Consider the following 24,101-nt stretch of genomic DNA (forward strand, 5'->3'; position numbering starts at 1 on the left):
AAAGGATATTGAACCCCTGGCGTTTACCTGTCTGGAGGCCTCAATGGGGATGATCAACGACGCGACCCACCACCATCGACACCACGGAACTTGGTATACGGCTCGCATCGCTTTTGAAGCTGCCTTGTGTCTCCTTGCCGCGGCGAGGGTGAATTCGATAGCTATGCCGCCGGGGTGGAAGGCTTCTGTTCAGCAGGCGATGCATGTTTTAAACCGTTGGAGCGCAGAGTCGAGGAATTTGCAGGTTAGCCTTGAGATTCTTCGGGCGGAATGGGATGCGGTGAGCGAATAGTTAGGGGAGGTGGATCTATCTCTTGAATATGGAACTGCAGATATATATTAATACCCTAGGCTGAGTCTGAAGCCATGTCGTTACTGTTCTCTTTGATACTGTGCCCGATGCCTCCTCGTGGAGACGTCATTGATACCAACAAAGTCAAGTTGTCGTCCTATCGTAGCCCCATTCAACCACATTCTACTCATCCGCCTTGGAGAAATCCCTCTCATCAATGTGACTGACATCTCCACACTCCAGTTTCGTAGCCTCCCTCGCAGCCCCAGCAACATCCTGTCCATCAAACAACTCACTAATCTCCTCCAAAGAACGGCCCTTTGTCTCAGGGAGAAGGAACCAGTTCGCAACAACCGCAACAGCTGTGATGCAACAGAAGAGAATGTAGTACCGCCACCCAATAGCATCAAGCGCAATGGGGTTGACAAACGACAGGACCACAAGCGAGCCGTACACGATGCCAAGCTCGAGACTCAATCCCTTGGACCGAATAGAGTATTGTAGAATCTCGGTCGGATAAGCAAAGACAAGAGGCGTGTATGCCAAGTCGTAGTGGAAGAAGTAGACAAAGATGAAGACAATAACTGCGACTCCCAGCCCGCTCGAGTTCTCAATAGTGAACCTGGCGGAGCAGATGGTCCAGATGACGAAGGAGATGAGCATTCCGATGCCAGACCAGTTCCAGAGGGTTCGTCTGCCGAGACGGTCAACCAAGAATGCTGCGATGATGGCGGCGACAAAGTTGAAGAGTTGGAGTAGACCGTTGATCAGAGTCTGGGTATCGGGGTCCTTGACTCCGACGGTGTCGAGAACCAGAGTGAGGTAGAACGAGACGACGCTGTTACCCTGTTGCACATGTAAGCCTGCATTTCTTTAGGAGATCATCTGGCTACTTACAACCCACTGAGAGAAGAACCCTAGCAGACAAGTGATCAAGGTTCGCTTCCTATTGCCAGGGGTCGCCACAAGAGCGGTCCACTTGACACCCTCGGCCGCCTTGTCAATCTCGAGAGCTCTGGTGATCTCGTTCATCTCAAATGTGACAAGGGGGTGGTCCTCGTCACCGCCAGTGTGGAATGTCGCGAGAGTAGCTCTGGCCTCGTTGCTTCTGTCGTTGGCGATAAGCCATCGAGGAGACTCAGGGAGCTTCCACCACTAGAGAGAGATCAGTCTCTTGTCTTAGTCGGAGTCAAGTTGTGGAACTTACAAACAGGAGCTGGAGGATAGGAAGACCACCTTGCAAGATGGAAGGGCCCCTCCACGCCCAAACACTGGCCGGCATGTGCTTTTGCAAGCCATAGGTGCTCCAAGCAGCAATAATAGAACCAAAGTAGTAAAAAGTCCAAAAGAGCGCCGTGTAAATCCCACGATGAGTAGGATAGCACAGCTCGGATATAAGCATCGGACTCGGCTGGATAATGGTAATCGCACCAACGCCCACCAGAACTCGTGAAGCTACAAACATGCCATAGTTGACCGCGGCAGCTTGGATAACCGAAGCGAGCGTGATGATGATACCGCCGAGGAGGAGCGTCTTCTTTCGGCCTATCTTGTCGGAGAGGAGACCGCAGAGGGGCAGCGCGAGGATGGAACCAAAGGACTGGGCGGCGTTGACGAAGCCGAGAGTGTGACCCTTGGGATTGTTGAAGTCGTTTTTCCACGATGGAAGTGCTTGTAGTCCGTTCATCAACGAACCTGGAGGTATTAGTGTTAGAACAGAATGAGTGTTGGTATAGGAGAGTTACCGTCAAAGCCAGCCACGGAGGAGGACATGAGCGGGATCAGGAGTAACAGATTAAGCTTTAGAAGATGCGGCACACGGTACCAAGGCTTAGAGTCCCGAGGAAGCACCTCTGCCAGAGCATGGCCCGAAGGCTCGTTGTTCTTCTTTAGACCCATTGCGTAGAGAAGTTGGCTGAAGATTGGAGTGCTGAATGCTCGTCTGGAGGTGCAGGAGAACGTCTATTATATCTACAACATACATATGGGGCCCCGCTGCCGCTACCCCAGCTCCCCCGGGTTGGATTTTCGCATCATGCTGTCTTGTGAGCTCGAGTGTTGGTCTAGAACCTGGCTCAGTTGGTTCGAGGAGAGTCGGCAAGCAGTGAATTGAGCTAGCATACTTCTCGGGGAGAGTCGGCAAGCGTTCTCTGACCCCCCTGACAGCCCAATGGGAGCTCTTAGATCGCCTTTCGTGATCCTAGTACCATGGTGGATCTCTGTTCGGGGAGCGTCGGCAAGCAACACCATGCTAGGAGTTACACTACCAATGTCACGAGTGAAAGTGCTGGCGATTTGAGGCAAATGATTAAAATTTCTGTGGGGGACCCCTTGAGACGATTCCCTGATTTTCAAGTCACAAGGTCTGGAAATCCTTTCGATAAAATGTGACCCCTTCCATCTCCCACCGCTTCGGACAGAACTAGCCCGAACCAACTACACCTTCTTCGAGCCTTCAAACTGCACAGTCTACACAAATAAGAGCACTTCTTAGTGGATTAGATCATTACTTGATAGCCTATGACAAGGACTCGTTCACACCTCAACACACACTCCCCTATTCGTACCCTCAGCCACATCGCACAATGGGTAGCCTGCATTTTACAATGCCGTCTCGAGAGGAACTTCTCCAAGACATGACTACTAGCGAGAAGATAGCCTTGCTATCAGGTAATAACACTCTGTACTATCCTTTTATCCTCACTAACAGACCAACAGGTGTTGACTTTTGGCACACGGCTGGCATCCCACGCCTCAACATCCCCAAGCTTCGCATGTCGGATGGCCCAAATGGCGTTCGGGGTACCAAGTTCTTTGACAGTGTTCCTGCAGCCTGTTTACCTTGTGGGACGGCTCTGGGAGCGACGTGGAATAAGGAGCTGATGAAGGAGGCGGGAGACTTGATAGCTCGGGAGTGTCACGCTAAGAGCGCTCATGTCTGGCTGGGGCCAACGGTCAACACCCAGAGGTATGTCAGCGACTGTTATCAACTCAATATTGAGAGCTACTAAGCAATTGAATTTGTAGAAGCCCCCTGGGTGGACGAGGATTCGAGTCCTTCTCTGAAGATCCCCTTCTTAGCGGCATCATGGCCGGTGCCATAATCTCAAGCGCCCAAAAGGGTGGCATCGCATCATCTCTAAAACACTTTGTGGCGAATGACATGGAACACGAGCGCACTCTCGTCGACTGCCGCATTAGTCAGCGTGCGCTGCGTGAAATCTATCTCCTCCCTTTTCAGTTGGCTATTCGGGATGCCAATCCCTGGGCCCTCATGACGGCGTACAACAGGGTCAACGGCCTCCACATGTGCGAGAACTCCGAGATACTCCAAGACATCGTCCGAAGAGAGTGGAACTATGATGGGTGCATCCTAAGTGACTGGTTCGGAACGTACTCGACCGCCGAGGCCATCAATGCTGGCTTAGACCTCGAGATGCCAGGCCCAACGGAGTGGAGAGGCAAGAAGGTGTCGACTGCCATGAGTGTGGGCAAGATAAGCAATGAGGCAATCAACCAGAGGGCATCTTCTGTATTGAAGCTCATCGAGAGGTGCTCAAAGTCGGGGATCCCAGAGTTAGGCCTCGAGGTTTGTCTTGACTCTGCGAGTGACCGCGATGTCTTGAGGAGGTTGGGGTCTGAAAGCATAGTTCTTCTCAAAAACGAAAGCAACATTCTACCTCTGAATAGCTCCAAGAGTGTAAGTCTGGTAGCTTTCCACAACTCCTCGCTTGATGCTAATCGGTAGGTAGGTGGCAGTCATTGGGCCCAGCCTCAAGAAACCCTTTTTCTGCGGAGGAGGGTCAGCGTCACTCCGCCCTTATCGTTCAGTATCCATCCTTGAGGGGCTAAACGCCCAATTGGAAAAGCCAGTGCAATATGTCGAGGCCTGTCGAATCTACAACATGCTGCCAGTTCTGGGGGATCTAGTCCGGAGTCCAAAGAGCGGGAAACTCGGCCATTTCTTGATGAGCATCTACAGCTCACCACCATGGGAGGACAAGCACACTCTGCTGGAAACGTTTGAGCTCGATGACACAAACATTGTTCTCTACGACTATAGCAACGCTGCTACCCCTGACAACGTTCTCTTTGCTACCATTGAAGCTGACTTTATGGTTGAGCAAGCCGAGACGTGTGCATTTGGCCTCACGGTTGCCGGTATCGCCAAGTTATACCTTGATGATAAACTCATCGTCGACAACGCAGAGAAACAAACAAGAGGAGAGAGCTTCTTTGGGTCAGGTAGTGTGGAAGAGATTGGCTACACTAAACTCGAGGCTGGCAAGGTGTACCGTCTCAGAGTGGATTTCGGCAGCGCTGCAACCTCCAACCTCAACAAAGCTGGAGCACCAGTCTTTGGAGCGGGCGGTGTACGAATTGGCTGTGCCCCTTGCGTCGATCAAGGGTCGGATCTTGACAAGGCCGTGGAGCTGGCAAAGACGGTGGATCAAGTCGTGCTCTCTGTTGGCTTGGGCCCTGAGTGGGAGTCGGAGGGTTCAGATCGTACTGAATTTGGACTCCCTGGACGACAGGCCGAGTTGATATCAAGAGTATGTGCCGTCAACAGAAACGTTGTCGTCGTTATCCAATCCGGTACTCCTGTCTCGGGACCATGGGACGAAGTTCCTGCTGTGATGCAGACGTGGTACGGCGGCAACGAGAGCGGCCACAGCATCGCCGATGTTCTACTGGGCAAGACAAGTCCATCTGGAAAGCTACCCCTTTCGTGGCCAATGCATATTGAGGATACGCCTGCTTTTCTCAGCTACAGATCCGAGGCTGGACGGTGCTATTACACCGAGGATATCCACGTTGGCTACCGTTTCTACGAAAAGACCAAGCGACCAGTTCAATGGCCGTTCGGGCACGGCCTCTCGTATGCTTCTTTCGAGTTGAATCACTTGACATTAACCAAGGACGGATCCGGTCTTGATAGTCAGTTACACATCTCAGTCGCGGTAACCAACACTTCCACCATAGACGGCGGCGAGACCTGCCAAGCCTATGTGAAGCGGATCAGCGAGTCCAAGGTTTCACGACCCATCAAAGAACTGAAGGGATTCACCAAGATCTTTGTTCCGGCTGGAGAGACAAAGTTGGCGTACATCACCATCCCTCTCAAGTATGCCACGAGTATCTGGGACGAGACGTCGGGTGCTTGGCTGATGGAGAGCGGGAGCTTTGAGGTGTTGGTTGGGAATAGCAGCGCATTTACTCCGCTGTCAAGTCCTTTTCATGTAGCTTCCTCTTTGGAGTGGAAAGGCATATGAGAACTGTAGTTATATAGGACATTGATGAATAGATAGATCTGAGAAAGCCCCGTGGAAGAGGAAGAAGTCATGATAGCCTGTGGTGATAGTGGATGAGCACTAGCATTGCAGCGGCCCCACCATGCAGCTCCCGCCGGGATTCGCAAACCCAACCGGGCCAACCTCCAATTCCGAGATCACCACATTTTTTTTAAACCAACATCTTCAGCTTCACACTCTCAGTCCGAACCAATTGTTTTCTCGAATGGCCAATCACGGCCCAGAGCTCCCCCGAGGAATATGATGGAATGACTACGGCAGCTCGCGTCTTTCACCATGCCCCTCGGCCCATCTCCATCGCCGAATTTAGGGATGCCGTCGAAGCTGTGTGCCGGCCGCGATTCCCCGCGGCTCGGTCTGCCAGGCCTCAGCGCGTAGGTATGTTGCTCCACGGCGTCTAATTGAGTAACTGTACTGATCCACGGGCTAGTCCTGGCTATCAGCGGAGGGGTTGATTCCATGGCCCTGGCCTTTCTCACTTCCCGCATGCTCCAGACCTTCCGCCACGCAAAGATCGCCGACAATCCCGCCCACGGCGCCCTTGCAGTCGTTATCGATCATAGACTGCGCGATGAGAGTACCGAAGAGGCTATACAGGTTGCAAAGGAGCTGAGGAAGCTCGACCTCAAGACCACCGTCACGGCACTCGCCTGGAAGGAGGAGAAACGCAATGGCCTCGATCCTCGCAAGCTCCCGAACCTTGAGGGACTAGCTCGAACGTATCGATATCGCGCTCTCGGGAACCACTGCAACTATTTGGGCGCTACGAGTCTCTTCTTTGCGCATCATCGAGACGACCAATACGAGACGGTTCTAATGCGATTGCTTGGAGGACATGGATATCGAGGGCTGCAGGGGATACGGGAGGCAAACTCGATCCCCGAGTGTTACGACATGCACGGCGTATACAAGAGCGGTTTGATCGATGACCAGCGCCAAGACTACCCTTTTCTCAGTTTTAAGCCGCCTATACGGGAAATGAAGCGCCTGCGATCCATCTTTCGAGATGAGAAGATGGCCGAGCCACGGAACGGTCTCAAACGCTTTGGTGGAACAGAACTTGTTGACCGATATCCTGGGCACAATCCCATGGAAAAGGAACCTCACGAGCCCTATCTCAAACCGCTGGAGATCGAAGATGGCGGTGTCACGATCTACCGGCCGCTGCTTGAGTTTGACAAGGATAGGCTCATCGCCACCTGCGAGGCAAACAAGATCCCCTGGGTCGAAGACCGGACCAACAAGGACCCTACTCTGACGACACGGAATGCCATCAGGTACCTAGTTCGGAATCATGAGCTCCCGAAAGCCCTGCAGAAGCCCGCCATCTTGGCCTTGGCCGAACGGGCAAAGCGAAGAACAAAGTTTGAAGAAGCTGAAGCGCATCGCTATCTCGTGCGAGAAGCCATCATCAAGGATTTCGACCCCAATGCAGGAACTTTGTTGATTCAGTTTCCCAACTCACGCTCCTTCAAGGGACGGCGCAAAAGGCGATCATTGAACCCAGACAATGAGCTTCGAAAGGAGCATCGGAGACTCATCATGGCTATCGCAGTTCGGAAGCTGATAGACTTTGTCACTCCCGAGTATCATTTGCCGCCTTTGGCCAACCTCGACAACGTCGTGAATCGACTCATCCCTGATCTGGCTCCCAACCCGAGCCCATCACCCCCAAAAGCCTTTGCCATGTCCGGCGTCTTGTTTGATCCGATAGTACAAGGAAACTCGGTCAAGTGGTTCCTCTCTCGAGCTCCTTACACATCCAATCAACCTCTACCTATGGCGAAGCTGTTCGGGGTTCTGGACCATCGTGTTCGCTTCGACAAGGAGGAGGCCAAGGAGATTGCCGAGGCCAACCCTGGGTCCCGCATCATGGGCTGGAAGAGATCCAAGATGTTTGATGGCCGCTACTGGGTTCGAATTGGATACAATAATCGCCCTGTATTCCTGGTGCAGCCTTACCGAGCAGAGTATGCCAAGGCTTTCCGTAAGGCGCTACCCCCCATGCGAAGGGCTCGGCTTGAAAAGCTGCTTAAGCATTACGCACCGGGCAAGATCCGATATTCCTTGCCGGCTCTGTACGGCGTGGAACGCGAGAGGGATCACTACTCGCAGCATGTGACAACTACGTTGACGCTACTGGCGCTACCGTCGCTGGGCATCCATATCCCCGGCCTGGAGCGGTGGGTCAAGTATGAAGTTCGGTACAGAAATGTCGACAAGACCCTGCTGGGGCATCACCCGAGGGGAGAGAGAACGCCTCATGTGTATTACCGGCCGCTGTTTGGGCCGGCGCGGAGGCAGAGGTTGAGGCTGATGGGCAAGCATGGGCCTCGGCGATGAGTATGTACAACATGGATGACTATGTAACATTTGGACACTAGGATACCCTCGGTTTGTAGATTATGCATGGATTTGAGACCAAGTAGTGACTGGTGAGGTGCATGCGGAATGTGTCAGAGAGTCAGTTGGGGGTGGACAAAGACGTCACTTGACAGGGCAGACAGAGGGACGTATGACTGAGACAAGAAGAAGGTGTTTTGTTTCTTCGCCCCAGGATAACTCATCTGTGATAGACAAGCCCTACTGTAACGCTAATCTACCAACCCAGGCGAATCCAAGTCCCATCACGACTGCACTTTCGCAGGGCTGTCAACCCTCACCAAATGATTGGATCAAAGTTCCCATCATCTTCCAAAACACCACGAAAAATACGATTCAAAAATACCAAGTATACCATGAAAAAATAGCATCAATACTCATAGTGCGTGACTCACCCCTTGCAATGACTCGTTTAATTCGCTGGCTCCAATCGGCTTGCCGTCCAAGCTCCGCTTTGAGTCATCTCGTGACAACATCAAGAGTCGACCTTCTGCTTGACGTCTGAAACCAATACCCTTGATCCTTGAATGGCATTGGTCCAAGGTAAGAAAGATGTCTGTGTGGTTGGGTTAGGTAGTGAGGCGAAGCTCTGTTTGGGCAGCGGTCCATGTAAGCCCATGAATGAGGCGAGGGTAGCCCTATGAACCACGGTGACGACACATGATCGGTTGGGAGAGGGAAAATTTCTTATATAAATAATAAAATGAGATAGATGTTCTTCTGTTTCAGAAAATCAAGCTCTGTCTTCATCCTGTGTTTCATTTCTCTTTCCAAGTCAGCATGATTCCCAAGCCCCGTGTCAGTTCCTCCGTCTCGGCCGAATAAATAAGCAAAGACCGGCCAAGGAAGAAATCATCAGCCCTCTCTTACTGCTGCCTAGCCCTTCTCCTTTTCTCTTGTCCTTTCTTTTCCCTCCCTTCTCCCCACCGAACGTAACAAGGCCTGCGACCTCCGTCCCTCCAGGCAGCCTCCCCGTCCATACCCAATAGCCAGACTCGTTATGAAATATCGCTGATATGCTTGAACCGAAACCTCCGCCGTTTGACATAATCTTTGGATGATACCATAAATCATTCTGCCCTTCCCATGCCTTCTCCATGTATCCCGGAATGCCGGGCACTAACCTTGGTAGATCCCCTCGACCGAATGAAATGCCACCCAGACCACGGGAACTCCAGGATGAACGCGACGAATCGATGAAATGATGAAACGTAAACGAGAATCATGCCTGCTTGATTGAAAACCATAACGTGATGAGTTGCCGGGCACCGACCCCCGGTTCCGAGACCGAAACCCGGCCGAGACGGAACTCCGCCGGATGGAGAATAAGTGGGCATCGGCCCCGGATCGACGACGGACCATTAACGTGAAACGTATAAGAGCCACCGGGGGGGGTTACCGGTAATATTCCTGCGGACCGCGATCTCGACCGGACCGGTGATGACGACGATGCGAACGACCAACCTCGGCTTGAACCACAACTTCTTCCTGTTGACCTGGTCGCCAACCGGCAGGATATAGATTTGGAATCTGCGGAACCTCATGAAACCTCTTTGCCCACTGGAACACCTCCTCAGAGATCAACCCGTGTTGATGAACATGGTCGAGAAAGAAAAAGTCAGGCCGCATCTGCTCCCTTGAACAACCATTACGAAAATGCCAAGCGATATGGCTCATGCGCTCCCGAAAGCACACCTCGCGATCCTCACGACTCTTCGAAACGGCCTTGAAGCGCGGTACGTCGTTGCAGAACCAGCACATGCTGACCCGGGGAAGGATGTTGTTCAGGTGGTGGTCGACAATGTGTGAGATCCAGCTCTCCTCATCGTCAGGGTCAAAGAGGGCGTCACATGCTTGGAACCCAACGAACTCGCAGACGAGGAGGGATGCCGTGGGTAGGGATGGACGTTGACGATGTAGTGGAGGAGGACCGTGAGGGGGAGGGGCAGTGGAGATGGAGGTGTTGGTTTGGAAGCAAGACGACATGTATGTTGAATTGCTCCTGATGGACCTGTTGAAGCTGCGGGGAGAGGATAAGGCAGTGGCTTGATCCGAGAGCATCAGACTGGGAGGATAATGGCTTGCGGGGACGGCAGGGAAAGCATCTCGTGTGAGTTGCATACCCTTCTGGGCGTTGAATTCACCGAGGAAGTCATTCACATCGGCGCAGAGGTCAGAAGCAACCATGTTGGAGAGAAGAAAGGGGGCAACAAGAATTTGAGGTATGTCGTTCGTCTCACGATGATGAATGACAGCAAGTGCAGGCACACGGAAGCGGTACCCGAGTGAGCAGACCAGCTGCAATACCAACAAGACAACGACGATGCTTTGGCTCTCCAGACCACGAAGGGGTTTGAGTCTAAGGGGGAAAAAGAAGCAAGCGGGATGAGAATGGGAAAGTCAATCTACTTATCCCCCTCTGCTGCTAACAACGCCGAGCGTCAGCACCAACAAGGCCTATTACGAAAAAGGACCTCCTTCGACGAAAACATTTGACGACTCTTCTTGACGAACCATCGGCCGCCGGCCCCCAAAAATGGTGAACGGCGACACACCAAAAACGACAGCGAATGCAGTGAAAGACAAGGGTCAACGACGTGCATGAAGATGGTTCGGGTGAACGATTACGGAGGATGATACCTCTACTGAGAAAGAATATGCGGCGTGTGTCACCATCCCCAACTCGGTGGTGTCAATGTGGCTAACGAAACGTTCTGTCGCCCGGGCAGTATGGAGGGATGCGTCACAAGACACTACACGAAGCTTCTTCTGGCGTCAAAGGGGGGGCAAGGATATCGAGCGGGGGAGTCGAAGAGACCCCGAAAAGCGAGAGGGTTGAGGCTCAAAATGGGGTCACAGACGTGGTGGTCAAGGATCAGATGCTTCTGCCAATATCGGGGTTTGGTGTGGAATGACCCTGCTCTGTTGACGTGGGGTGGTTGTCAGATGGCTCCCTTTTTTGACGAGGTTTGGACATTGGAGTTGGATGAGTTGGATGTGAAGGATGCTAATCGACGAATAGAGCTAGACTCGTTCATGTCCAGAGAATCGAGACGATATCAAAGCCGGCCTTGAATCAAGAGTGTCTTTGTCCTCCGAGGTACATGCGAGTACTCGCACCGCGATACCCATCCCACTTCCACTGCACCCTCGGCTCCGAGTCCCCATCTCCTCCACCCGCCAAGCAGGCTACAGCAGATTACATCTTTCCAACAAGAGCCATCTCCCCCGACCGTGAATGCAAAAGAGGGAATGCTGCGCTGGCCGTTGTTGCATGGGATATTGTGGGGAACAGGGCGCCGTCCTCAGCCCTATGGTGGCGACGGGACATGGGCTCTGACGGATGCAAAATGCAATGCCAATCCATTGCCCGACAGAGAAGGTGCCTGTGCAACGGTAGACGGACATGCCGAACGGTGCGGTGGTACAATGGGAGAGCTCTTTTGATGTGGGATATTCAGGGTTAGACCAATTGAATCTCATACGGTCATGATATGGTGTCGTAATCTTGCTCTGTAGCTATGTGATGATGCAAATGGCCAATTCGAGCCATGTCTCAGGCCAAGCTTTGTAATTCGTGGATATCATCTCTTTAACCAACTCTTGATAATCTGTATATCAGTTGTGACTCTAGATCACAACATCTGGGGTATAAGTAAATCCATCTCAGGAACTCATCCGTCCTGATAGAAGCTGTATCCAGTTTCTCCATAACAGGAGGTATCAGCCTTTAAAGTAAAGCAGCCGACGAGGAGCTCATGTGATCCAACATGATGTCCTACTCAGGGCTACACAGCACCCTCGCCTTGACAATGATATTCCGGAACTGCAAGTGTCCGCCATTCTCGTCGCCGTGCTTGATCACGCCGGGGAATGCAACGCAGCAAATCTCTCTCTCTGCCAATGCCTCTTCATCCTCGCCGCCTAGGTCCTCCATCGTCTCGGGCTCAAACATGACCCGCTGATGAGGCAACACCGCTGGCATGTGCACGCGAAGTACTGCTTTTTGAACCACGAGTAGGCGTGCCAGCTCGATGGAGTTGTTTACAAGAACACGTAGTCCGCTGTCACGCGCTTCAGATGGCGATGTGCCACACAGGGCATCTAGAAGGCGTGTGATTCGGGCGAGTACAGCTTCAGTAAGTGATGAAATCGACTCGTCAAGAGCTGTCGAATCTCGACGAAGCAAGGCGAGGGTTGATGAGCGCCACTGGTTAATAGCTTCATCAGAAGATGCTACATGAACAAGTAAGCATTGAGCTCCGGGATGCTGGGGAAGACGAACCATATGAGTATAGCATCTTCTCCATCTGTCGAAACTGCTGAGTCTGTTCACTCGAGAGACCAACAAAGTAGGCGTCAAACACCATCTCGACCAAGATCCTCGATACAATGGACTGTAAGAGGTGCACCTTGGCTGTTGATGCCAGGTCTTCGTACATGGGCACGAGGTCGTTAATCTCGGCCAGGGTCGCCTCGTCCAGCTCGTCTAGCTCTGCCAGGAATTAGTAAACTACCCATATCAGTAACAGCAAGCGCCACTCACTTATCTTGGCCTTGCGAAAGTTGACAATGACCCAATTCTGCAGGCCATTGCCCAACCTCGCCATCCCATCCCCAAAAACCTCATCGCAAGTCTGTCCATCTGTCCGTGTGCTGTTGCTCACCCACTCCTTCAACCCTCTCACCTGTCCCCTCAGCCCCCGAATCTCATTATCCCGTTCCTTGAGCTCCCGCCGCAGAACTTCCCATCCCTCGCGGAGCTCCTCCCGCTCGCCCTCCCTCACCTCGACCTCGGCGCGCAGCAGCCGCAGCTCCGTGTCGGTCCGCAGGAACTGCTGGTTGAGCGCACTATGCTTGGCCTGCCAGAAGGTGGCCGTCTCGCTCTCGTTCTGGCTCAGCTTGTCCAGCTCGCGGTGGAACTCGCGCTCCATTATGCCCATTTCTTTTTCTAGATATGCAATCTTTTCGTCCTTTTCCTTGAGGGTGGCCTCGAGCTCGCGATCTCTTTCCTTCTTCTCCCGCTTTTCCCTCCGCTCCTTGCGCTCTTTCTCGCGGTCTTTATCCTTGATACTACCGCTCCTCGTAGCAGTAGCATCCTTCTCTTTGCGTTCCGTCAGCGGCGCGCCGCCCTCGATGGTCTCTTCGGGGCTCGAGACGGTGTTTGCTGCCATGGCGGCTCGTGGGGGCAGGGCGGGCATGCTGTTTCGGTTGGGATTCGATACGCCGGTGCGCAGGGTGTGGGCGGAAGAGTTGCCGGGCCCAGGGCGGCGTTTCTCAGAGGTGTTCATGGTCGTGAGGAGGCGGAGCTGCGGAGGGGATGACTAGGCTTATGACGGGCGGCTGGAGGATCGTCAAGTCGTTCTGGTGGCTGAGTCGGAGGCCAGGCGAAGCTGGTTCCGCATGGTTGCAGTCGTCAAGTACACGTAGTGGAAACGATTGTATGAAGGATAAAACAATCCAGGGGTTATGAGACGTTGACGGGGGTGTGCGCCGTTGATGACGTCCGCTGTTGAGTCGGTGCCTGGAGGAGCTGAAGCATAGTCAAATCATCACGTAACCTCCGTCGGGCGACAAGCTCAAGGCCGCTGCCCACTGAAGGCCCCCGGAACCCCGGGGATTTTAGCGGCCGTGGCGGCCGGCCTATCTCCCGCTATCATGGACGAATTTGTGATACATTGCAACGTTGAAAAGAATTATGCGCATTGTTCAAATCAAGAGGCTGCTGCTTTCAAAGGATTAACATTTAATTGAGCTCACTTTCGATCAAAATATCGACCAATCGATATCAGATCAATTTCTTGCTGCCTTGCTGCGGCCAATCTTACGCGCAACCGCAACTAGGCTCCCGTGATATGGAAATAGTAATGAGATGAAAAATCAAAAGGCTCATGTGTCTTCAACACCACCGTGGCTAGATGCTGATAAATTCAATCTCGGATGTGCCTCTAAAGCCGCCAGGCTACAGCTTAAAACTCGACCTCGGCCTCAACCTCGTACGCCTCGTCATCCGTCCCCTCAATCTTCTTTGCGCCCATCCGACACAGCGTCACCTTTTCGAGAGGCATATTCTCCATCCAGACGTAGTCGTCGTACCGACTGACCATATCCTGCGCGTCAATGGTCAGCTTCTCGCGTCGCCGTCCCCGCCCATTCTTGACGTAGATGGTGTTGATGACAGTTGCGTGGAGCAGCAGCGGACGGTTCTCCTCAGCCATGAGTCCGGCCTCTTGAAACGTGTTCTTTATCTGCTCGCAGAACCTGTAGAGTATTCCGTCCGTATCAACAGGGGGTGCGTATAGGACGGAAGTCTTGGCTAGTGTTTGCATAGCTTGTAAACCTTGGAGTGTTATGGAAAGCGGTCCCTCTCCAGTAGTAGAGCTGTTCTCTGCAGAAGCAAGACCCATCTGGACAGCTTTACTTTGAAGAAAGGCGTTCCTGACACTGGAAAGCATTTCTCGTAGCCGCAGGCTTTTCAAGACCTCTGTAGCTTGTTCGATGCTATCATCCTTCAAGCTCATGACACCCAGGGTCAAATGCATCGTGCCTAGAGGGCGGACTGCATCCGGCGGCACCCCGAAACTCATGGGGCTGGTGACATCTGCTTTGAATGCAGCCAAGCTCCTGGACAGCTGCGGACTTGCCAGTGGTATACACACAAAGTGTGTTGGAGCTGCCCTGACTGGCTTAGGCGGCATTGTTAAACGGCTCGATCAAAGGAGTCGCGTTTTGTTCCTTCAGCGAAAGGCTTCCCGAGGGCTCAGGGAACAGACTTGTTGGCCTTGAACCAAGTTTGTATACCCGGTACTCTGGATGAAAGTGAGGGTAAGATGAAAAAGACAGATCGAGCCTTCAGCTGTGAGAGTCTAGTCCAAGTTTGTCTGCCTACATATGTTAGCCTCAAATATCCAAGGCTTCTGTTTAGCTTAGGATCACGTTAAGCAAAGAAGAGAGAACGAAAGAAAATCCGCATCCAACGGCAGAAAACTGAAAATATCTCCCCCCTCGATAGTAGATCTGGAGTATCGTTTGATGTAACCGACATGTGGTCCCGCAAGCCAAAACCTTTCACGGGACAATCGTCATAGGAGACACTGAAAACAGATATTGACGTACCTTCCATGTACTTGATGCTGTACAATGAAGCTCGATAGTCGCACACGCCGTACCCGGTGTCGGTTAGGGTCACGCTGACCGTTGGGATGATGTCAGGTCTTGGTGTTGTGAAAGGCTGACCCAATTTGTCCACCGTTGGTAAGCTGTCAGGGAGCATACCCCACAATTGCTTGAGCTTGGGCGGGCTTTGACAGCGTTCAGCAACAGGGCGCCCATCCAGAGACTTCTGAATTCATGGCCTACCATCTTGATGTCTGTTAATAACTGTGAACAGTCAACATCATCATCCTGAACCCAACTTATACAAGACTGCCAGCCACGTTCTTATGACCCCGAGTAGGAACCGTGGAAAAATACCACCCTCGTGATACTGACAAGTAGTTATCCAACATCAATCTTGTCATGACGGCCGAAAGGGGCTGGGTGAAGACTGCTACGTACAAGGCCATTGCCATCTGTCACAAGTATATCTTCTGAAATAGTTGTTCAATTCATCGCGGGGCACCCTGGCCCTTTTCTGCGCCGTCTGTGCAATGCCTCTCCTTATCCTTCCTTGACTTGGTCTGCCACGCCGAGTCTCAAGCCTCTTCAATGGCAGGGGTATCTGCCTCAAATCACCCTCAACCTTTTCTTCCCCTTGCTCTTCAACACAACGAGCCGTTTGTCGAATCGAAATCATCCACTCCAAAGACATGGGCAGAGGTTCTTGGGTGGAACGTTGCGTCCTGAACCAGTTGCTGCCCCGATACTAATCTCGCGAATGCCACTCGTCTCTTTCCAACATCTCCATGTGAAAATGTTGCTGCTTTAGTCATTCTTCTCGAGCCCCTCGTAATATTTTCTTAAAGCTTTCTCGACCTCGGCGTAATCCTTCTTGACAGCATCGAAGGCTGCCTGGATGCCCGCGAGGCAAATCTGTTCGTCGGGTTCGGGGGTTCCGTCAACATTCTCATGCTTTCCGTATCGTTGAATCTTTTCACAGCCGTCTCTGACCTTGACGAGTCCTAGCGTCGCCGATGAGCCCTTTAGGAAGTGGCCCAGGGAAGACAGGTTGTCAAGGTCTCTCTTCTCCCTGTTGGCAACACCGGAAGACAAGTGGTTAGCCATGGCCTCGCGCGTCCAAGCATGGATGTCAACCATGTGCAAGCCAAAAGCCTAGCAAATGGTGATTTAAAACTCACAAAGCTTCGTCGATTTGAGTGAACGTCTCTTCGGCCTGCTCAAAGAAGCCAAAGACAATAGATGAACTGAAATCATGGTCATCGGGATCGTCCATCTCAAGAATCTGGCTAAAGGTAACCATGTCAACACCGTCGCCGAGGTCAGAGCCCTCGTTGAGCTGTATTGGCTTGTCAGGGACTGCGCTGGGACTCAATCTTGGAACAGAGTCCACATACCTTATTATCCTCAGCTGGTGACATTTTGTTGGCGGGTATCTCTATGTGTTCCTATGAAGGAGGGGTATATTGACGTGAATGGAGAGGAACCGTGCTAGAAGCTCCGGAACAACAGCGTGGGGCCGGCGGAGGATAACGATCCACGGGTGGAGAGGGAGAGACCTGAGATGAAGGTCAGAGGAGCCGACGACAAGAACAAAAGAGTGGTGCAAATGAGACAGCCGGGGTCCGGGTTGGAGCCAGTTGAAAGGAAGAAGATGGTGAGAGTCGGCGGCGCTCAAGACCGAGTTGGGACGGCTTGGCTGCACTGAACAACATTTGAGTGGCTGGCGGGGGGGTTTCAAATGGCGCGGAAGTGACGCTTGCTGTCAGGGCGGCAGCAAGCCATCACGGACGAGTCGTTTAAGACTATTCAGAGAGTTGTGTGTACCTGGTGCAGATCGTGGACCTTGAGCTCGGGTGGAAGAGCTGCGTGATGAGCAAGGTGTATGGAGTCTGCGGAGAGAAGTGATGACAACCCTCGGCTTGGGTAACGGTTGAGTGAATACGACAAGCTGGGCCCTTGGCCTAGGGAGGCTGAGATATGGCTTGAGGGTGTTTCTGACCGTGTGGTTCGGTGGTAGTGGTGAAGGCGGCGGTTGAGATGTGTGTGATATTGTGATGTCGGCTGCTGGTATGTGGGCAGTCAACTCATGGATGAGGGGCTAGCCATGGGGGGTCCATCCGAATCCATCCAAGAGCCCTCAAGGCTCGGAGCAGGCCAGCGAGCCATGTCGAGTGGGGTTGAAGTGCCTTAGCTGACGCAGGGCGTCCGTGGACCTTGAGCCATCGACGGTGCTTGTCAACTGGTGGCAACGGCAGCAGCAGCGGCGGCTGCAGGATCCAATGTCGGTTGGGGACCACGCGAGGGAGGGGATGCCATGGGTGGATGGTGTTTTAGTGTTGGCGGGATCCATGGAGGTGTGAAAATTCAAGTCAAGAAGCTGCCGTGCCGGAACAAAACAAAGACGAGCAATGACAAGCAGAATGACATAAAGGACGGGAATTTCTGCCCTGAATGCGGAGGAGAGACATGTTCCTTACCTCGAGTGGGTTTATGGATGGACCTGGGGTGGTAGGATTGGATTCCCAACGAACGTTGAGCGCGGGTGAGAGGTGCAGTGAGTGCAGCAGCTGAGTGGGAAGGCTGGAGATTCCTTTTCTCACCCGTCCCTTGACTCAGTCCGTGTCCCTTTGCCTTTGTGTGCTCTGCGACTGCGAGCCCTTGGTTGCGTGTGTAGCGCAGTGCAGCTATCGACCGAGCGCGTGGTCACTAAAAAGTTGTGTCGTCTTGAGTTCAGGTTGTGTGCTCTGCGGGAGATCCCGAAGCGGGCTGTTCTGGTACGACTGACGACAGTGGCTGAATATAGCGCCGGAGGTACAGGGACACCAGGAATGCGTGCGCGACAAAACGTCCGGTACAGCGGTGGAAGGAGACGAGGCCGTAGGGGATGCTCAAGATGGGTGTAAGGCTACGGAGAAGAGGAGGAGAGAGAGGAAGGGGAGGCAGACAGTGGAAGTAGGTAGATCACTGGAATCAAGCTCGCTCGCACTCGGTGTACGGGGGCTATTGCCGACAACGACGTGGACCTATTCTGGCGAGAAGTACCTACCTCTACCTGCCTCCTGTACGTGAGCCCCAGGCAGGTCCCCAGTCGTGGAGGGGGCCCTGCCGATTACGTCGTTGTTTTGTGGGAGAACCCACATGGACAAAAGAAGAGAAGAAGAGAGAAAAAAAATGGGGAGGGGCAGCGGTTGCATCATTGGATCCGACAGACAGCACGCACAGGACAGGACAGGACGCGCCTAGATTCCACGGCTTCGAACGGGGGACGCCATTCCCAAACAGAAAAGGATCTTCGGTTATGCAACTGGGGCTTCTTTGAGCTATCATCGGGAGGGAGAGACAACGAGAGGATAGATTGTGATTTGCCGTTCTACAATCTTTGCCGGATGACGCTGCCAGCCCAGTCCAGCCCAGGCTGAGGTTGAGGCCATCCTCGTCGGCCGTTGTCCTCTATCCCCCATCCCCATCCCCATCTCCATATACAGAGCGTGACGCGTTCCAGGGTGCCCCCCTGCTTCAAGCCTCGCGCCAGTCTTCTATCCCGTCAGTGCCATGCCTGTGCCACGCGACAGCTTAGTCTTGGTTGACCACGAGAGTCTGTCCCGTGGAAGCAGACAAGCAATCCAGCATTCCTCCCCTGAGCTCTTCCCGCAAGGCTCATAACCAAAATGTCACCGCTTAATTATCCCAACAGCACTACCCTGACCACGGGCCCCTTGAACGAACGACTTTTTGTTCTGGTTCTCCGGGGCTCAATACCGCGTCCGCCTAGCGCAGAAGCATTCTCCCGCTAGTCTCGAACTATGTACCACCAGCAAGACACGGTCACTGACCACTGCGCGAAAACAATGCTAGGTACAGTACTGCCAGAAGCAAGAGTCAGGCAACTTTATGACTTGTCCCTCGGTTTGACTCCGATTTGATGTTGGGTATCTCCTGTTTGGGCGGCTGAGAGAGAGCCAAGAGACCTGGCTATTGTCAAGCGAGACTCCATGATTGACCCTCTCGGCTCGTCTCCATACCCAGAACGACCTTGAAAACGGAGTGAGCTATCGGAAGTTAGCATCTTGCCTTACCTCCACTACTATCTCGTTTTTCGAGGCGGTCTATTCCCGGGATTTGGGCTGATCCCCAAACTCCATTTCACGACAGCCTAATCTCCTCCAAGGTACCTCCAATAACGTGGAAGGAGTTAACCGGCTTGTACTTTCCACATACAACTTCAACCTCTAGCTTTGCTTTCTATCACGTGCAGCTCAAACTCCAAAGTCATCCATCCATACGTGCAAGCTTTACCAACTCGCCCTGTCCCCAGCCTCATAACTCCAACGTCGTTCCGGGTCATCCACATAATCATCCGTCGCCCGAGAGCCGGCAATCTCTCGCCGTGCCCACATGTCGTCTCTATTCGAGGTTCCACTCAGCCCTGCTTCCTCATTTCTTTCCGACCCTGCAACTTCGATAGTGCTCCCACCACTGGTCAAGACATGATACTTGGCGGTTATTCGAGCACAGCGAGCAGGCCCTTGCCGAATGCTGAAGGCCCAACATGTCATCATTCCCACCATGTTCTTCCCTCCGCCGAATCCCAATCCATGACAGAGCTCACCGAGTCACCGGTCCACATGCTGGAGTGTTGGCATGGCCCAGCCTGGATATGATCGACGGTCTCGGCCGCAAGATTTCGAGATTGTTTCGACCGCGAGACTCCAGAGCCTCCCCCTGGTCTCTGTTATAGCTCCGGCTGTCCGTGCCAACGGAGCGGAAGGTTCTATCTGCCTGCAGGCCTTGGACTTCGCGGTCAAGTCCCAGGACACCGCAGCTCAACGCCGCGTCTCGTTCCCGTTGGTCCACAGCCCACCGCCCGGTTGAATTCGAGAAAAGTAAACCCGAAGACGCCACCAGAGCACCCCACACAGCATCTCCCACTTGACCAGACCCCTCGAGCTCCAAGCTGTCGCATCCTTTTTGGCACCTGTCGAAGCCAAGCACCACCTCTGCACCAACCATCACGAGGCTTGCCAAAACTGACGGGACGGGCAAGCATTGTGCGGCATTTTCTCCGTCACACTCTACTTGTTGTTGGCGCTGGCTTCCGTTAAGTCCTGGCCGTTTCCCTTCTCATGTCCTGATGCAGGGTCCGTTGATCAAATCTCACAGCTTGACGGGCCCCGTTCAGCACCCCTCACTCACCCCTCGTGCACGGCCTGATGGCGGGGTCCCTAACTTCCTCGATGGCTTGTTGGCAGGGGCTACACCCAGGCGCTTCAGGAACCTTTGGGATGCTGGAATACCACCTACCATTTCCTCGGCACTATGACTGCTTCAGATTGTCTCTGGGTGATCTGACTCGAAATACCAACTTGGTAATCTCCTTGGCCGGGTGACAGCTGAAGCGGCACGTGCTGTACCGACACAATAGTGTGGAGGGGCGACGCTCTTGGCATCATCCCGCTCGGTAAGCTTGGAGACAGAATCGAGGTTTGAACTCGCACACAGCCACTTCACGTTTGCCGTACCGGTGCCGGGATTGTTGTGGTCTCACATTGACTGGTGCTCCTAGGCCCAGATATTGGGTCCGTCTGAGTTTACATATCACCCTTGAAGTCGGGCTTCTGTTTTATGAGACGTCCCAACAACGTGGGATCTGCAAAGGGTCTTATTCTTGAGCGTCGCCTGCACACACGCTGTTGCAAACAGCACTTTTGATATTGACCATCAGTTAGGCATTGTCCTAACAATGCAAGCCGCACGTCGACTCCACTCGCAGTCTGTCTAGTCCTCACCGCAAACTGGTGCAGCCTATGACGCACAAGTTTCGCAGCCGCAGACTCGAGCAGACATGCGTCGATGTAAGATGACTGCTGTGTCACATCACAGGGCATCAGCGACAAAACGGCAATGTTCGGCTGTATCTTGATAAAGTAGGGTCGAACAGGAGGACAGGGTCGTCAGCATCACCAGCATCGACATCACTGTCGAACCACCAATGACCCATTTCCCGGGAAGCATGTAGCACGGGCATGCAATGCAAGACTTGCCTTGCACGGGTTAAGCGCCCTCGCCTCGGGTAATGGATCACAAAGAGATCAAAGAGAAGCGGAGAAATGCAAAGGAACCACGGACCACATCTAATAGCTTACCAGGTAGGATCCAGTATCCCGCGAGTATGTACGGACGGATACTGCGTCTACAACGTAGCATCCCGTGCAATTTGTCACCCTGATGCCCTGAATTTCGAAAAGGTGGGATGGGATGGAATGGGAGATTTCTCGGCGACCGGGACTCTTTATCCCTCCGATAGATGCGGAAAGGAAGAGGTTGCAAAGGAGAGAAGGGCCCTGTTCGAGGCCCGCAATGATCCTTCTGCGAGGTGACAGCCCAGCCCGACAAACCGGTTTTTGCTCACTTTATGCTCAGCCCGCCACAGCATGGTCGTGAGGCCCCTGTTCCCATCACCACCACGTTGCGCCAGGTCGTTCCGGTGGATATTTGCCTACTTCCGACTAGCAGCTGTTCGAGAGTGCGCTAGACGGCGCTACATTTCTAGTCCAGTTGAGAGAGGAGAAAACAAAGCTTACGTGGCAGCCAGTCGCATTCAAGACGGTCCTGAGCCGTACCCCCGTCCTTCCCGGCGGGCCGGGGATTGACATGGAATGCCCCCGGCCGCGGAGCGGGTGTGGGGGCGCCCGGAGCTCACCGGGGTCTACCCGGCCGGTGATCATGCGCCGACCTCGAGCTCTATTCAACGGCGACGGGAGCTATTACGATGCAGCTAGGGGGCAGTTGCTGCGGAACAGACCCTGGATAGAAGCGGATGCCTGTGCCCAAGCTTTGGATATCCACAACCACCCAGACAACACGGCCGGATGGCCTGGCGGTCGGCCGAGGATGAGGCTTGGCTTGGGTAGGGGAACAACGGAATGATCCCGTTGGTCCCGGTGAGGCACATATTTAGCAAGATGCGGATATCCCAAGTACGAGTAGGTCAAGCACGCCGAAAGTCCATTTTACCCCGAGTCCATCCTACCTATCCATATTGCACCATGACAAGATATGATTACCCAATAACGCTCCGTGTTGGAGCATATCCTGTACTTCACCCTTGAATCCCATTTGTCCCCCTCCGGCCTGTATGTTCTTATGATATTACGCCGGGTCCCAATTGCAGAAAACATGGTCTAAAACATCACCTTGGACGCCACGCTTAACAGCCACGCCGCATCCCGCCAGCCACCGTCATTATCCCCAGGAGGAGGCATACGTTCTTCCGGGACAGTCGAAATGCCTGCCAGGTACCGCGATGACGAGCTTCGAGAGCGGTTCAGCTGAGAATTTCCATCTATAGGGGAATCCTCGCTATCGTCTTCCGAATCTTCCTCGTCCTCCTCCACGGAGAAGAGTGACCAGACGCTACCAAACCAAGTTGCTGTACCAGCCTGGCCGCGCCGGACCAAACGCCGGACAGTAGCTTCATCGTCCTGCTCTGTATCACGCTCAAGCTCCTCAAGCCGCTCGTCAAGGTTGATAAAGTCAGGACCAGGCAGCTCGTTCTGATCGTCCTGGTTGGGGAAGTAGGATTCGTCACCGGTGCCAGGGCGATCGAGCGGGGATAGTTGGTTTCGGGGACGTGCCAAACTGTGTGAGCGACTATGGTTACGGCTGGAGAAGCGGCTGGCGTAAGGAGACGCGTCTTCGTCAAGGTGAGCGGTGCTGCCACGGCGACTGGCGCGGCGGCTCGCAGCAGCAGACATGTCACGCTCGCGAGCTAGCTCAAACTCGAAGGCTTCCTCGTCAGGATCCATTCCCGCAAGGCTGGTGGAGCTCTGACGCGAAATGAGCCATGCCTGGCCCTTGGACTCGCGAGCCTCGGAGCTCATGAGCGCACCTGTTCGGAGCAGCCAGTCACTGTCATTGCGATGTCGCATGCCAAGGCCTAGAATCGTCGGGTCATCTCTGTTACGCCTGCTAGGGGTAACGCGTCCAGAGAGAGACTTTCGAACCGCAGGGGCAGCGAGATGTGTAGTCGATTTGCTCTTGGCAAGGGGTGCCGAGGGCGTTCGGTTATGGGATCGCGAGCGAGAGGTGGTGGGCGAGCGGGCGAGGAGACGCGGGGTCGTAGGCGCGGACTTGCCCTGGATATACGAAGGAATTGGATGGACAGGCGATTGGGGATGGGACGCGATGGCGTCGGCGATGAGCTCGTCGTCGTTGAGGGGGAGCTTGGCCGTCAACGGAGCGAGAGACAGATGGTTGAGGCTGGACGAGGAGCGGTTCTTGCGGCGAGCGCGGTCGGCGTGTTGATTATAGGCGACATCCATGGCGATGGAGAAGACGTTTCTTTATATCGTGAATAATGATGATTGATATATAACGATGCAAGTCTAGAGGAGGGCGTTGAGAGCAAAGGCAGAGAGTCAATGGGTTCAATTGCACCGATAGCGGCAAAGACGACTAATGTATGCAGAGCATGTGATGCGATGGATGTGAACAGGGGAATGGAGCAGGGAAAGCAACCTAATCTCACGGACGAGGAGTCGCTTATGAAGGGCAGAATGTGGCTGAGAGAAGGAAGAGAATAAGGTGATGAAGGCGTCTGAACCGAGCCGAGGGACGAGGTTGGTTTTTCAATTTCTAGTTTAGTGAGTGTCAAAGAGTGCATGCAATAGAGTGCCACTGCTTGTGAAAAGAGCCGATCCCATACGAAGAAAAAACGGCACAGTTCAGAATCGAGACTGGTGCAGGCGCCGGTTTCCAAGCAAAATGCTGCTATTACTCACGAAATGGCCAGGCCGTTGATCAGATCTTTTACCAAGAACGGTACTTGTGTTTTCAGCCACAAGAGGTACTTCGGCTGATCCCGCTTGCACCCTTGCTGTGCAAGTACCCCGCTAGATACCTCCTCCACCAGCCTCGCCAGGTACACCCCGGACCAGGCGTCGGCGAAAATCTCAAATCCGGGCATCGACTCGCCCGCCAGCTGCCGATCCGATACA

The 24,101-nt window shown here is 53.5% G+C and overlaps 7 protein-coding genes across 7 annotated transcripts; 1 reads left to right on the forward strand and 6 right to left on the reverse strand.

Annotated features, from left to right (window-relative positions):
• Positions 1-464: 464 nt before the first annotated feature.
• LRP88_07067 (uncharacterized protein) lies at positions 465-2,191 on the reverse strand (the record flags this gene model as incomplete). The annotated part of the gene is made up of 5 exons (XM_083243604.1): positions 465-478; positions 529-1,138; positions 1,190-1,447; positions 1,500-1,987; positions 2,038-2,191. The coding sequence occupies 5 exons, from the start codon at positions 2,189-2,191 to the stop codon at positions 465-467; spliced, it is 1,524 nt and encodes a 507-aa protein (XP_083100828.1).
• A 737-nt stretch (positions 2,192-2,928) lies between these two features.
• Positions 2,929-7,947, forward strand: LRP88_07068 (uncharacterized protein; the record flags this gene model as incomplete). The annotated part of the gene is made up of 6 exons (XM_083243605.1): positions 2,929-2,962; positions 3,011-3,260; positions 3,320-3,992; positions 4,045-5,481; positions 5,829-5,982; positions 6,035-7,947. 6 exons carry the CDS (start codon positions 2,929-2,931, stop codon positions 7,945-7,947), a joined length of 4,461 nt encoding a protein of 1,486 aa, XP_083100829.1.
• A 1,434-nt stretch (positions 7,948-9,381) lies between these two features.
• On the reverse strand, positions 9,382-10,173 carry LRP88_07069 (uncharacterized protein; the record flags this gene model as incomplete). The annotated part of the gene is made up of 1 exon (XM_083243606.1): positions 9,382-10,173. One exon carries the CDS (start codon positions 10,171-10,173, stop codon positions 9,382-9,384), a length of 792 nt encoding a protein of 263 aa, XP_083100830.1.
• A 1,591-nt stretch (positions 10,174-11,764) lies between these two features.
• LRP88_07070 (uncharacterized protein) lies at positions 11,765-13,277 on the reverse strand (the record flags this gene model as incomplete). The annotated part of the gene is made up of 3 exons (XM_083243607.1): positions 11,765-12,222; positions 12,272-12,481; positions 12,533-13,277. The coding sequence occupies 3 exons, from the start codon at positions 13,275-13,277 to the stop codon at positions 11,765-11,767; spliced, it is 1,413 nt and encodes a 470-aa protein (XP_083100831.1).
• Positions 13,278-13,955: 678 nt separating this feature from the next.
• Positions 13,956-14,315, reverse strand: LRP88_07071 (kinase A anchor protein; the record flags this gene model as incomplete). Its single annotated transcript, XM_083243608.1, has 1 exon — positions 13,956-14,315. One exon carries the CDS (start codon positions 14,313-14,315, stop codon positions 13,956-13,958), a length of 360 nt encoding a protein of 119 aa, XP_083100832.1.
• A 1,594-nt stretch (positions 14,316-15,909) lies between these two features.
• LRP88_07072 (signal transduction histidine kinase) lies at positions 15,910-16,523 on the reverse strand (the record flags this gene model as incomplete). The annotated part of the gene is made up of 3 exons (XM_083243609.1): positions 15,910-16,174; positions 16,284-16,441; positions 16,500-16,523. The coding sequence occupies 3 exons, from the start codon at positions 16,521-16,523 to the stop codon at positions 15,910-15,912; spliced, it is 447 nt and encodes a 148-aa protein (XP_083100833.1).
• Positions 16,524-22,286: 5,763 nt separating this feature from the next.
• On the reverse strand, positions 22,287-23,426 carry LRP88_07073 (DUF3984 domain-containing protein; the record flags this gene model as incomplete). The annotated part of the gene is made up of 1 exon (XM_083243610.1): positions 22,287-23,426. One exon carries the CDS (start codon positions 23,424-23,426, stop codon positions 22,287-22,289), a length of 1,140 nt encoding a protein of 379 aa, XP_083100834.1.
• Positions 23,427-24,101: the final 675 nt, after the last annotated feature.

This window comes from Fusarium phalaenopsidis, assembly GCF_050370095.1.
Source record: "Fusarium phalaenopsidis strain FUZ10S chromosome Unknown contig_32298, whole genome shotgun sequence".
NCBI classification, from domain to species: domain Eukaryota; kingdom Fungi; phylum Ascomycota; class Sordariomycetes; order Hypocreales; family Nectriaceae; genus Fusarium; species Fusarium phalaenopsidis.